This window comes from Salvelinus fontinalis, chromosome 11 (genome assembly GCF_029448725.1).
Source record: "Salvelinus fontinalis isolate EN_2023a chromosome 11, ASM2944872v1, whole genome shotgun sequence".
Classification (NCBI taxonomy): Eukaryota; Metazoa; Chordata; class Actinopteri; order Salmoniformes; family Salmonidae; genus Salvelinus; species Salvelinus fontinalis.
In genome coordinates, this window is record NC_074675.1 from 25,200,387 (window position 1) to 25,213,857 (window position 13,471).

General features: G+C 43.7%; 1 protein-coding gene across 1 annotated transcript; it reads right to left on the bottom strand.

The window, feature by feature from the left end:
- Positions 1 to 290: 290 nt before the first annotated feature.
- Positions 291 to 13,471, bottom strand: LOC129865362 (uncharacterized). The gene is made up of 5 exons (XM_055938100.1): positions 12,708 to 13,471; positions 3,618 to 3,809; positions 3,217 to 3,373; positions 2,568 to 2,750; positions 291 to 2,405 (listed from the first exon to the last, which is right to left on the bottom strand). Exons 1-5 carry the CDS (start codon positions 13,036 to 13,038, stop codon positions 2,129 to 2,131), a joined length of 1,140 nt encoding a protein of 379 aa, XP_055794075.1. The 5' UTR covers positions 13,039 to 13,471; the 3' UTR covers positions 291 to 2,128.

A 13,471-nucleotide genomic window follows, 5' to 3' on the forward strand; every position in this document is an offset into this window, starting at 1 on the left:
ATTTAGTTTTTTGGCAAAACACTACACAGCTGATTCCTGTAATCAATTCCTCATCAAGCTTTGATGATTTGAATCAGCTGTGCGTAGTGCTAGGGCAAAAACCAAAACGTGCACACTCTGGGGTCCCCGGGACAGAGTGCAACGCTGGTCCAGAGCATGTCAGTGTTTTCTATGGGACTAATCTGCTGTGAAAGGTCTCCCCCTGCTGGATAGTGCAGAAATGACACACGATGGCACATGGCTATGGAACTAGGGGTCATGTGGAGACAAAAATACTCTCAGAACACTACTTTCAACTAAACAAAAATCTATTTAATCAGTTTTCAGGTAGAAACCATTTTTCATACAAACATATTGCGGGAATAATCAGTGCAAAGGTTCTTGCAATTGCTATTGCCAGCCCATCAGTAAAATCCATAAAGTGCAGGTAAGTTGGTGTGACTGTTCCAAGTCTCCTACGACCGTAGAAAAACCCACGACAAAGACTTCAACAACAGGTAAGGAGCTCTCCAATTTTTTTGTCCAAAGCTTTAGAACAAATGGGGGAAAATAATGGGTGAACTTTGCTGAAAGGCCTTCTGATTTCATTAAAAGGTCCTGAAGAGTCATTCTGATTCCCATGTAAAATAGCCTTTTGAGTGACAAAAATATCACCCATTATATTGTTTTGGGATAGAAACGCTAAACATTTTAGAAAATGACTTGTTCTCTCATGGCTAGCTACCAGGAAGTTTGAAAAGACAGGCTGAGTGGGCGGGGAGCTTATATTCATGAACTCGCCTTGAACGAGAGCTCTTTTAAATGCCTATGTCAAGAAACTTCTATGCAATGAGCAGCATTGCAGTAAAATCCTCTCAAGCTAATCTGGTGCTACACAAAGCTACTCAAACAACATTGAAATCGCATCAATGATATACATTTTTTTTTATATACATCTCCCGTTTGGCATGTTTCTGGTGTTGCGGTTCACAGCAGCACTGAAGGATGTGTTAACATGACAACTGTGTCAGGGTTCTGAACGACCCGTTCCCCCTTTAGTTTCCCGCTGGCTGAAGATCTAGCTAGCCAGTGACGAGGTAACACCAGTAGAGTAGTTATCTAGCTCTATAAACCACGCCCCTCTGCAAACACGCTTTCTCCAATGTTGGTTACAAGGCAGTACTTATTTAAATTAGGTAAGAGAATATCACGTTACCATTGGTGTATTAAAACGAGAGCATTAGGGTGATGTCACCTTATCCCCTTAATAATCCTGCTTCCTGAATCCAAGTGTTTGATACCAGGGGTGGGGACCAGTAACTTTATGACCAAACTTCATCAATGTAGAAGAACCAGTCATTTTTCATACTTTGGTCATCATATTTTCATCCAAATATCATCCAAATTCATGAAAAACATAATTTTGACAGTTCATGACCTTTAAGAATAATATATTATACACCCATACATGGTACTGGGGATGATTTCTGCATCCACTTTCCTCTAAGCTAAGTCCATTCTCTTCTTTGGTCGGTGGCGAGACTTGGTGACCACCGCCAAACAACATCTCACAGTCTTCAGTCAGTGACATCAACAAGTGAACTTCAGGTAAGTGTGTCCTGATAGGCCCGGTCTGAGGGTGACTTCGACCAATCAGAAGACTAATAGGAAGAATGCTCTTGTGAAAATGGAGGACACCACAAAAGGACCAAAAGTCTTGACAGGAGACAGAGAGAATGGTAGAGATAGAAAACCCTTCTCTGCCGTGTAGAGATACACTAGAAACAGCAGAAAGGGCTTCCCCACTGAGAGAAGAGGTCGAGGAGTCAGGAAGTGCTGGAAAAGACCCTCTGGTCTGTCTGTCTGTCTGTCAGTCCATATCATACAGTATGTACAGTAACACGTGTCCCATCCATCTATCCTTGCAGTAGTAGAAGCATCTCGCTGACAGGGGCCTGAGGGCTGTTCTCAAATCACAAATCACACCTTGTTCCCTACGTATTACGCTACCTTTGACCAAAACGTGTATGTTAACTGCATAGGGCTCTGCTCAAAAGTAGCACACTTATTAGGGAATAGTGTGTTATTTGATCCTTTCTCCTTGACCCTTGACCTACAGAGAGGGAGAGAGAGAGGGGACAGTGACAGTTCAATGGTGCTGCGTTTGCCATGGAACTCGCTGGGGGGTGGAGTTTTGGATAGGATACTGCGGGGTAGGGTATGGGGGCATGTGGTGTGGCTGTGAGGGAGCACATCCAGAGTTGGAGGCAGAGTTGGAGGGCATGTTGTGGAGGTAAACAGGGGCTGTAGGGGCAGTCGGGGCGGTGGGGGTGGGGACTCTCTGGAGCACTACGTGGGGGTAGATGATCTGACTCTCTGCCCGGAACAGACCAGGAAGCGGGGCCTTCAGTAGGCTCTCCTGACTCCTAGAGAGAGAGAGAGAAAGAGAGAGAGACCTTAGAATCAGTGGAAACAACATTTCTCTACAACCCAATGTATGAGGCGTCTATAAAAGGTGCCTACAGTAGCAGGTTCCAATTGAGATTTACAACGCGTTTAGGTTCATACAGTAGATCGCAGGTTCTCACCTCTGGTATCCGCGGTTGTCGAAGCCGGCCATGCCCCCCAGGTAGACCGGGCTCTCTGCAGCCAGCCGGAGGTCCGGCCGCTGGGACAGGTGGAAGATCTTAGGAGGGGGGAACGTGTCCCAATCCCCCTCCTCTCTCTCCAGCCAGCACTCACTACGCCGAGAAGACCGCGTGTCTCTACGCCTGGAGAGAGGCGATTATCATCATCTCCATCAACATCACCTCTGTCTCCTCTTTCCGGTAAAGGTTTGAAGTGTGCGTGTCTGTGTGATACCGATATGTTTTCTTATATACCAAATATGCCAGATATTGTTGTTGTGGGGGGAGGCCAGAGGGAGGTGTTCATTTTGGAAGTGTGTTGCTCTTTTGACTACTACATGGAGCAGGCATTTGCTGCCAAGTTGCTGAAATACCAGACCCTCGTGTCACGCCTGAACAGCCTTGGTTATCTGTGCAAACTTGTGGTGCTGATATTTGGGAGTCTCGGCCAGGTTGACAGTACGGGCGTTCAGACCGCAGGCCTGCATCGCACAAAGGCAAAGCATGTAGCGAGGTACTGCTTCCTAATTTGTGGATTAAAATGAAGCATTTCAAATGTGTGTGTGCGCTTGCCTGCGTCTGTGAATGTGTGCGAGTGTGTGTACTGTACCTGCTCCTGCCGTCCCTCCTGGAGCCCCTGTCCTTCCCAGTGCGTTCCTGCAGGCAGCAGATGATGAAGGAGAGCGACATTGCCAGGATGACGATGCCACTGACCACCGAAGCCAGCACGGCCACGCGCAGACCCCGGTCCTCTGGCCTCGGGATGGCTGAAAGGGGAAGGCAGATCAAGGGAAAGCCGAATGACTTTCACATATCATGTCGCTTCAGATATATTTCTTAAGATCTGTGATAACTGCAGGGGTGGGAGCTAGGAGTAGGGAGCTAGGAAAGAAGGGTAGGAGAAATGTGTAGCAGCTAGGAGAAGGGAGTTAGGGAAGGAGGGTACGAGCTAGGAGAAGAGGCTTGGAACTAAAGGGCTAGCGAGTGATTGGACCAGCTGTGTTGTCTCACCCTCACAGACTGGCAGGAAGTTGCTCCACTGGGGTTTGCCTGCCCGGACGCTGCAGGAGATCTTATCACTGCCCACCAGCTGGTAGCCCTCCCTGCACCAGAAGGCCAGCACTGTACCCACCGACACCCCCGTCCCACGCTCTACATAGAACGACCCCCGCCTCGGGGGAAGCACGGACACACACAACAGACCTGGGGAGAGCGGGAGACGGACAGTGAATCTGAGAACTACAAAAGCAGAACAAGAGGGGTTTAGAATATATATATAATATTCATTTATTACTAATATTCATATCTAGCATAAGGTATAAACTCTCGAGAGGTGTTAAATCTAAAGCTCTCAGAGTACATTTAAACACATTTTAATTTTCTGTTAATAGAAAGAGGGCAGAGAGAGAAAGAGACATGTTTCTCGGCGAACAAGGCTGGGCCTATTGTGCGCCGCCCTATGGGACTCCCAATCACGGCCGGTTGTGATACAGCCTGGAATCGAACCAGTGTCTATAGTGACGCCTCCAGCACTGAGATGCAGTGCCTTAGACCGCTTCGCCACTCGGGAGCCCCTTAAGTATCAGAATGGGTGATTAATAATAAACGGGTCTTAAATACATCTAAAAGTAAAAGCATTGTATTTGGTTCAAAACATTCTCTAAGACCTAAACCTCAACTAGAGCTGTACGTAAAGGGTGTGGCCATTGAGCAAGTTGAGGAAGCTAAACTCCTAGGTATAACAGTGGATGGTCATTTATCATGGTCAAGTCATATTGACAAGGTTGTTGTGAAGATGGGGAGGAGTATATCTGCTATAGACATATATTCTTTGTTTTTGACAAAAGAAAATCAACTGTGCTAGTTGTTGAGGCTCTGGTCTTGTCCCTTCTTGATTACTGTCCGGTAATATGGTCAAGTGCAGCAAAGAAAGACCTAGCAAAGCTGCAGCTGGTTCAAAACAGAGCAACAAAAAACAACAGCTCGTGGCACATTAGGGACTGTGAAATGACACACACACAGGCACACTACCACACTCTAACAAAAACAATCTACACACGCGTTATTTTTTAGTTGTATTGTTTGTATATCATTGTATTTTACATTTTGTGGGACTGTTCTTGTACATCAGTAAACAGGTTTCCATCCAGACTTTTTATGCAAGTAAAGTACGTAGGATAAGAAATGTCACGACAGGCCTGGTGGAAACAGCAAATTTATCGGTAAACTTTCCAAATGTCCACAAAACAAAATACACAGGGTGGGATCTTTTTGTGTCGGTACAATTCATTATGCGAGAAGTGGCGGTGGTAACGTCTTTATGCGCAAATATTGACATAATAACCATCATATCGAAATAAACTTGGAGTCACGCGATGATATGTTGTGTGGTCCTCCCATTACGACTCGGGAAAGCATGCAGTTTATTAAATAAATAAATATTAAATAAACGATGATGATGATAAATGATGAACTTCACAGGATGGTGAAAGTGCAGGGTGATGAGCTTGATGTTGCTTTCCCAATAATTATTGAGGGTCTTATTCTGGTGACATGGTGATCGATGTTTGGCTGATCGATGCTTGGTTGCCGTTTGACAAATCCAAATAATCTCGCTCTTCTGTGCATAATAATATCATAATGCAGTAGGTTAAACCCGCACTGTATCTGCAAACTGTTGGCTAGAGCGCATATCCCAAGACCAGAGCGGGCACATTCGCTATATAACGCAAACATTTTTTGTTACAAAACCATCAGAGTTTTTATTCGGGACATGGGAATTTACTTTCAAAAGTTATTTTCTATGCACGCTACGTCATCACCCACAACAAGTCAATTTGATGGAAACCCATCTCTTGTGGGAAAACGTGCATATTGTTAACGTGCGGATTTTTGAATATTTGCAAGAAAATCTGGCGCCAATTGGATGGAAACCTAGCCAGTGTATCAGTGTTTTGCTACTTGTTTTATGTTTTTTTGTGGACCCCGAGAAGAATAGTTGCTGTTTCGCAAAAGCAAAAGCAAATTGGGATCCGAATGAACGAATAAACCAATAAACAATCGATTCAGCAGAGAGCAGTACTGATGCTGAGTTGTAATGTTATGTTATTCCTGTCTTGTGATGTTATTAGTGCTCGAAGACCCTGAAAGCACGCAGGCGGCTGTCTGCTGATTAGATATGACAGATGGGGGATTTCTGTTCTGCAGCGGTGCAGCGAAAGAGGGGGGGGGGGTTAAAAAGAGAGAGAGAGAGAGAGGTATCCATGAGGGGATGAAGGAAGTTGATACTACTGCACTAGAGCTTTACTCTTGCTCTCTCTTTTCCAAAACACACACACACATACACGGACACACACACACACACACACGGACACACACACACACACACTGTGAAAGCCAAGACAGGCACACATACAAACATGTGAAAAACAATATGACAGACATGGGTGCAGTGTCCACAGCAGATCATTTCCCCTACTGAGTCCAACATAGGACTAATTCTGCATCACCACGCAGCATCTGCTTGCATATATTCATGCACTGATACACACAAACACACAGGCACACACACACATACACACACACAAAATCAGGCACACACTCTCATACACACCAGCCGAGCTTAGACCTGAGTCATCATAGAATTTAATCAGGAATGCAGCCCCTAAGCCATATGCCTCCCCTCCCAACACACACACACACACACACACACACACACACACACACACACACACACACACACACACACACACACACACACACACACACACACACACACACACACACACACAGTCTATATTAGTAGGCCTACAGCGCAATGTGCTATTGGGATGTTCCCTGCACAGCTCAGAAGATACCCTTCCATTTTAATATCTTGTGGAGTGGCCTTTGGACTGCCATTAGAGTGTTTCTATTGTTATGTTAGACCGCTGGTTTTGGCTACTGGGTGAATGTTGGGTCTGTCTCATTCTGATCAGCTTATCTCCAGTGGGCCGCCATTCACAGGGCTTAGCTGGCACTGCAATACTGTGGGCTGCCAGCAACCAACCTGGCAACCTGACTCTCACGACATAACAACTGCCCCTTTCTTCTCTCTTCTTGATGTTCCCTCGATCCCTCTCTCTTTGTCCGCCTCAGGGTCCTCACAGATAGGCGCTCAGAATAGTGCCTGATTAAATAAAGATTAGGTCCACCATTAAAGATTCATCCACACACAAAAACACTCACATTCGCACGCACGCACGCACGCACGCACGCACACACACACACACACACACACACTCACATACTCACTCTCTGCTCGGAGCTGCTTCACTACTGACCATACAGTACACTCCCTGAGTTGCCCTGCAGCAAGGCAGAGAAGGCTGCTGGACCACCTGGCTTGTGACACACCCCAGAGGCCACGACAACCTCTATAATCTAGATATGATCACTTCCCTACCATTGCGTCATCCCTCCATCTGAATTAGTGTTGCAAAATTATAGAACTTTCCTAAAATGCCAGGTTTTCTAGAAATCCTGGTCGGAAGATTCCCTAAACAGAGGTGAACAAGCAGTAAATCCAGGATCCTTCAAAAAGGTTTTCTGGATTTTGGGGAAAGTTACCAGGATTTCCCACATAAAAAATGACTATATTATACTATGGTATAAATACTATAGTATTTATTGTAGTATTTTTACAGGCTATAGTATTTACTGTAGTGTTTTTGCAGACATTACTGTAGTATTTATTTTATGCTGCTTCGGCAAAAGCTAATGGGCATCCGAATGAACCAATGAACAAATAAACCAACAGACAAGCGATCCAGCAGAGAGCAGCACTGATGCTGAGTTGTAATGTTACGTTATTTCTGTGGTGTTGTGATGTTCGTTTTGTGGATAATACAGCAGTTGTTACTGTAGTATTCTATTAGAATGCTACCACATTCTATAGTAAGTATTACACATGATCGAGGGATACTACAGTGTGTAAGTACTTTAGTATTCTATAGTAAACTGTAATATTTTTTTCATGCAGGTTCACAACCCTGAAGCCGAGTAACCCCTATTGACCCTCTAATACATGCAGGGAGGGAGGTTGAACCACCTGATTAGCCTGGTGATCTATTGTCTTTTGTTTCGGACAGTCAGCCTTCCGCTAAACAAACTGCCCTCTTGTTCATTTTTGTATTATTTTTCTCACCCCTCTATCTCTCTTATTTCTCTCTCTCTCTCGTATTTCTCTCTCTCTCTCTCGTATTTCTCTCTCTCTCTCGTATTTCTCTCTCTCTCGTATTTCTCTCTCTCTCTCTCTCTCTCTCTCTCTCAATTCAATTCAATTCAATTCAAGGGGCTTTATTGGCATGGGAAACATGTGTTAACATTGCCAAAGCAAGTGAGGTAATAATAATATACAAAAGTGAAATAAACAATAAAAATTAACAGTAAACATTACACATACAGAAGTTTCAAAACAATAAAGACATTACAAATGTCATATTATATATATACAGTGTTGTAACAATGTACAAATGGTTAAAGTACACCTCTCTCTTTCTCTCAACCCCCTCTCCATCAGAGCGTGATGAAGCAGCAGTCTATTCCTGTGGTCTCTCTCTCCGTTACTCTCTGACACGGCCAATGATCTAATCCCCTTAACACTCCCTGTACCGTGAGAGGGGTGAGGTAGGGATAGAGGAATGAAAGGGATGAGTGGAAACAAGGTCCCGGCCTCCTTCACTGGAGAACTCTCTATTTCTCCGAGTCCTCGCCGAGTTTTAGATGAGAGCCCTTGACGTGCGTATCTCGCTCTCTCGCTCTCTGTTATTTTAAGAACAAATGGAGGGATGGTGTTCCGAGTGCTGCACTTTCCTTCTAACTTTTCCCTCTGACATTAACCGACGATAACTTTATCTCGAGAACTATATTTGTTTTCCCTCTCTCTTCCTCACTCCAACGTTACCTCTCTCTCTCTGTTAAGGGGTGGACCTGGGCCTTGTGAGGCTGGAAGTATTGGTTAAACATAGCTCGGGTCTTCTGACCATGCAGTGAACAGTAATAATAGGACTGGTTGTGTGCCAGCGGAGGATGCTGGACAGACTGACAGCAGCTAGAGCTCCCCAGTTAGAACGTCTGCATTGTTTAAGCTGTGGAACATGGACCAGGAGTGTCAGTTCTATTAACCCTCTGTCCATTAACCGTCTGGGCGGAACTACACGCTACAGTATTTTGTAACAAGATACTTCTGAGAGCTTTGTATTTTCAAAATACTTTTCTATAAGAATCATTTAAGCGGTTTACAATTTTGTGGCACCTTTTCATCCTGCCAGTGGTGTAAAAAGTACCCAATTGTCATACTTGAGTAAAAGTAAAGATACCTTAATAGAAAATGACTCAAGTGGAAGTCACCCAGTAAAATAATACTTGAGTATTGGTTTTAAATATACTTCAGTATCGAAAGTAAATGTAATTGCTCAAATATACTTAAGTATCAAAGTAAAAGTATAAATCGTTGGAAATTTCTTATATTAAGCAAACCAGACGGTGTCATTTTCTTTAAGGATAGCCAGGGGCACACTCCAACACTCAGGCAAAAAATTTTTTTAAAGCATGTGTGTTTAGCGAGTATGCCAGATCAGAGGCTGTAGGGATCACCAAGGATGTTCTCTTGATAAGTGTAACGGTAATCCTGATCGAACCAAGGCGCAGCGTAGTGAAATGACATAATTTATTGAACACGACGGAAAAAACAAACTAAACTTTCATAAACAAACAAAACAAATAAACGATGCAGACAGACCTGAACGACGAACTTACATATAACGTGAAGAACGCAATGAACAGGAACAGACTACATAAAACGAACAAACCGCAAACAGTCCCGTATGGTGCAAACATATACACAGACACAGGAGACAACCACCCACCACGAACACTGTGAAAACGCCTACCTAAATATGACTCTTAATTAGAGGAACGCCAAACACCTGCCTCTAATTAAGAGCCATACCAGACAACCCAATAAACCAACATAGAAACAGAAAACATAGAATGCCCACCCAAACTCACGTCCTGACCAACTAACACATAAAACTAACAGAAAACAGGTCAGGAACGTGACAATAAGTGAGTGAATTGGACCATTTTCTTGTCCTGCTAAACATTAAAAATTTAACAAGTACTTTTGTGTGTCAGGGAAAATGTATGGAGTAAAAAGTACATTATTGTCTTTAGGAATGTAGTGAAGTAAAAGTAAAAGTTGTCAAAAATATAAATACACTACTGGTCAAAAGTTTTAGAACACCTACTCATTCAAGGGTTTTTTCTATATTTTTACTATTTTCTACATTGTAGAATAATACTGTAGACATAAAAACTATTAAATTACACATATGGAATCATGTAGTAACCAAAAAAGTGTTAAACAAGTCAAAATATATTTTATATTTGAGATTCTTCAAATAGCCACCCTTTGACTCGATGACAGCTTTGCACACGCTTGGCATTCTCTCAACCAGCTTCATGAGGTAGTCACCTGGATTGCATTTCAATTAACAGGTGTGCCTTGTTGAAAGTTAATTTGTGGAATTTCTTTCCTTCTTAATGTGTTTGAGCCCATCAGTTGTGTTGTGACAAGGTAAGGGGGGTATACAGAAGATAGCCCTATTTGGTAAAAGACCAAGTCCATATAATGGCAAGAACTGCTCAAATAAGCAAAGATAAATGACAGTCCATCATTACTTTAACACATGATTGTCAGTCAATAAAGGAAAATTGCAAGAACTTCAAGCACAGTTGCAAAAACCATCAAGCGCTATGATGAAACTGGCTCTCATGAAATGGAAGACCCAGAGTTACCTCTGCTGCAGAGGATAAGTTCATTAGAGTTACCAGCCTCAGGAATTGCAGCCCAAATAAATGCTTCACAGAGTTCAAGTAACAGACACATCTCAACATCAACTGTTCAGAGGAGACTTTGTGAATCAGGCCTTCATGGTCGAATTGCTGCAAAGAAACCACTACTAAAGGACACCAATAATAAGACTTGCTTGGGCCAAGAAAAACGAGCAATGGACATTAGACTGGTGGAGTCAAATTCTGAGATTTTTGGTTTCAACTGCCGTGTCTTTGTGAGACGCGGTGTGGGTGAACGGATGATCTCTGCAACTGTATTTCCCACCGTAAAGCATGGAGGAGTAGGTGTTATGGTGTGGCGGTGCTTTGCTGTCGACACTGTCTGTGATTTATTAAGAATTCACACTTAACCAGCATGGCTACCACAGCATTCTGCAGCGATAAGCTGATGTAAAATACTTAAGTACAAATACTTTAAAGGACTACTAAGTCGTTTTTTGGGGTATCTGTACTTTACTTTACTACACTAATGGTCAAAATATATGGTTATCTCAAGAATCGCAAATATAAAATATATTTTGATATGTTTGATATGTTAACACTTTTTTGGTTATTACATGTTTCCATATGTATTATTTCATAGTTTTGATGTCTTCACTATTATTCTACAATGTAGAAAATAGTGAAAATAAAGAAAAACCCTTGGATGAGTAGGTGTTCTAAAACTTTTGACCATTAGTGTAGTAAAGTAAAGTACAGAAACCCCAAAAAACAACTTAGTAGTACTTTAAAGTATTTGTAGTTAACTATTTTACACCACTGCACCCTGCATTGGTATCAGGAGTCTGATGGTGCTATGGTGTGATAAGAGTGTCTGCTAAATGAACTAAATATAAATGTAATGAAAAATTGCAAAGCATGCTGAATATTATTCTAATAAGCTCTGCCCCAAAACAAGTCCAGTGTGCTTTGCAGTTCATTTTGGTATTTACCACATATCACAGTAAGTCAAATGTTTCTGTAACCGTTACCTGAGAATGTTCTTGCTGTTTGTCCTGGCTACTTGCAAATTTACTTTGTATTTTGAAATACATGTATTTGTATTTTAAAATACTATACTTGACCAAATACAAGTATTTTCTAGTTCATTTTGATACGTTGATCTTTATGGTAATTTGTAATTGTGTTTTGTCATTTCTGCCCAACCCTGTGCCACAACTGCAGAATACAAACTCTCCCCTGGTAGCAAAACAACTAATGGAATGGAAAAGGGAGATAAAGTAGGGAGAAAAAACAACAAATCTATCACTTTCATTGACCCCCTAATGGCAATATCAATATGCCATTTACAGAGTGTACTGGTAGGGACCAGGGCAGTCTAGTCACAGGGGAGCTGCTCAGGATTCTGCCCAGAAAGAGTGTGATCTATCAGGCATGGAGAGGAGAGGGCTAAGGGGAAGTGTGCTGTGGACCAGCGGGATCTCATTATAAAATATTTATTCCCACTGGGAGAGAGAGAGAGCGAGAGAGAGCTGCTGTTATGAAACCAAACTGTGTGTTTTTTAAACCTTTAAGGAGATTTGCATCGTTGTGGTTAGTGTGTGTCCATTTCTGTCTGTGTGTATGCACGTGTTCATGCCATGCACGTGCGGGTGGTGGTGGGACTGTGTAATAGTGTGTGAGCGTGTGTGTGTGTGTGTGTGTGTGTGTGTGTGTGTGTGTGTGTGTGTGTGTGTGTGTGTGTGTGTGTGTGTGTGTGTGTGTGTGACAGAGAGCGAGAGAGAGCGAGAGAGCGAGAGAGAGAATGGCATGCTCCACTAACCGCTAACTCATGCACACAGCAGCACCATAATGGCATCTTGATGATTTCTCTTTAGGCAGTGCAGCTGAACAGTGGACATGATGAGACATCACAACCACAGGATCTGAAGCCACGAACACCCCCGGGCTCTAATTAGGAAGTTCTGAGTCTGAACTGCTTCACATTGGATTCTAATAAAGTTTAGACAAGTCGAAAACACTTGCACACTACTCAAGCTCTCATATGACGGCTGATAGCGCCATTCTGTGTACAGATAGGCAAACCTTTACAGACATACACATACGGACAAACAAGCAGACACACAGGCCTAATTATACAACTGTTTCACTTGCACCTGCAAGCATAAACACTGTAGTAGTACACACCACAAACAGAACACAATTTTGTATGTAGTATTAGTTTGTAGCAGTATTAGACATCAGTCCAGGAGACCTCGGACTCACCTGTGTGGTTGCTTGTAGCTGCCTGTGACTCTAACTCTGTTGGGGACTCCGTCTGTAGCTCAGGCTGTGTCTGTAGCTCTGCCGGTGTCTGTGCCACAGTCTGTGCCTCTGTCCGTAGCTCTGGCTGGGTCTGAAACTCTGCAAGTGTCTGTGCCTCTGTCTGATGGTCTGGCTGTGTCCGTACTTCAGTCCGTGTCTCTGTAGAAATGGGAGGATCAGAGGTGGTCTCTTGGAGGAGGGGGCTGACTGACGAGCATGCAGCCAGGGCCAGTGCACACGCCAGGGGCCACATCAGGGCCCACCCACACAGGGGCCTCCCTCCTCTAGACATGGGGACAGGCAGGAGAGGAAGATACCAAGATGTCCTCAGTAGCACTAGACGTCCTTTCTCCGTCACTCTCTCATGGCCAGATGACACTCACAGCTGGTCCCTTACCGTCCCACCACTCGAGGTCTCCCAGCAAAAGCTGCAGAAACACAGTTGTTCTTCAAATCAATTCCTCTCGCAGTGTCCTGTCCTCTTCCCAGTCCTCGTCTCGTCTCTTCACTCCCCCAGTGGAGACAAAGAGGTCTGTGTGTTGCCCATGTCGCTGGTACGCTGTGGATCGTAGCCCCTCTGTAATCTGCCTGTCCCTGCAATCTCTGCTCCCTGTTTTGCTCTCCGTTTCCTGCTTTTCTCTCTCTCTCTACCTCTGTCCCATCTCTCTATGCCATCCTCTCTGCTTTCCCTCTCTCTCTGCTCCCTGTGATCCCCTGTTCTGACG

Bases quoted from the DNA above. Each gene is read 5' to 3' on its own strand.
- LOC129865362 (XM_055938100.1), bottom strand. From the start codon at position 13,038: ATGTCTAGAGGAGGGAGGCCCCTGTGTGGGTGGGCCCTGATGTGGCCC. The intron at 3,374-3,617 runs GTGAGACAACAC...TTCCCCTTTCAG, and splicing joins CTTCCTGCCAGTCTGTGAGG to CCATCCCGAGGCCAGAGGAC. The intron at 2,751-3,216 runs GTACAGTACACA...GCCTCTCTCCAG, and splicing joins AGGAGGGACGGCAGGAGCAG to GCGTAGAGACACGCGGTCTT.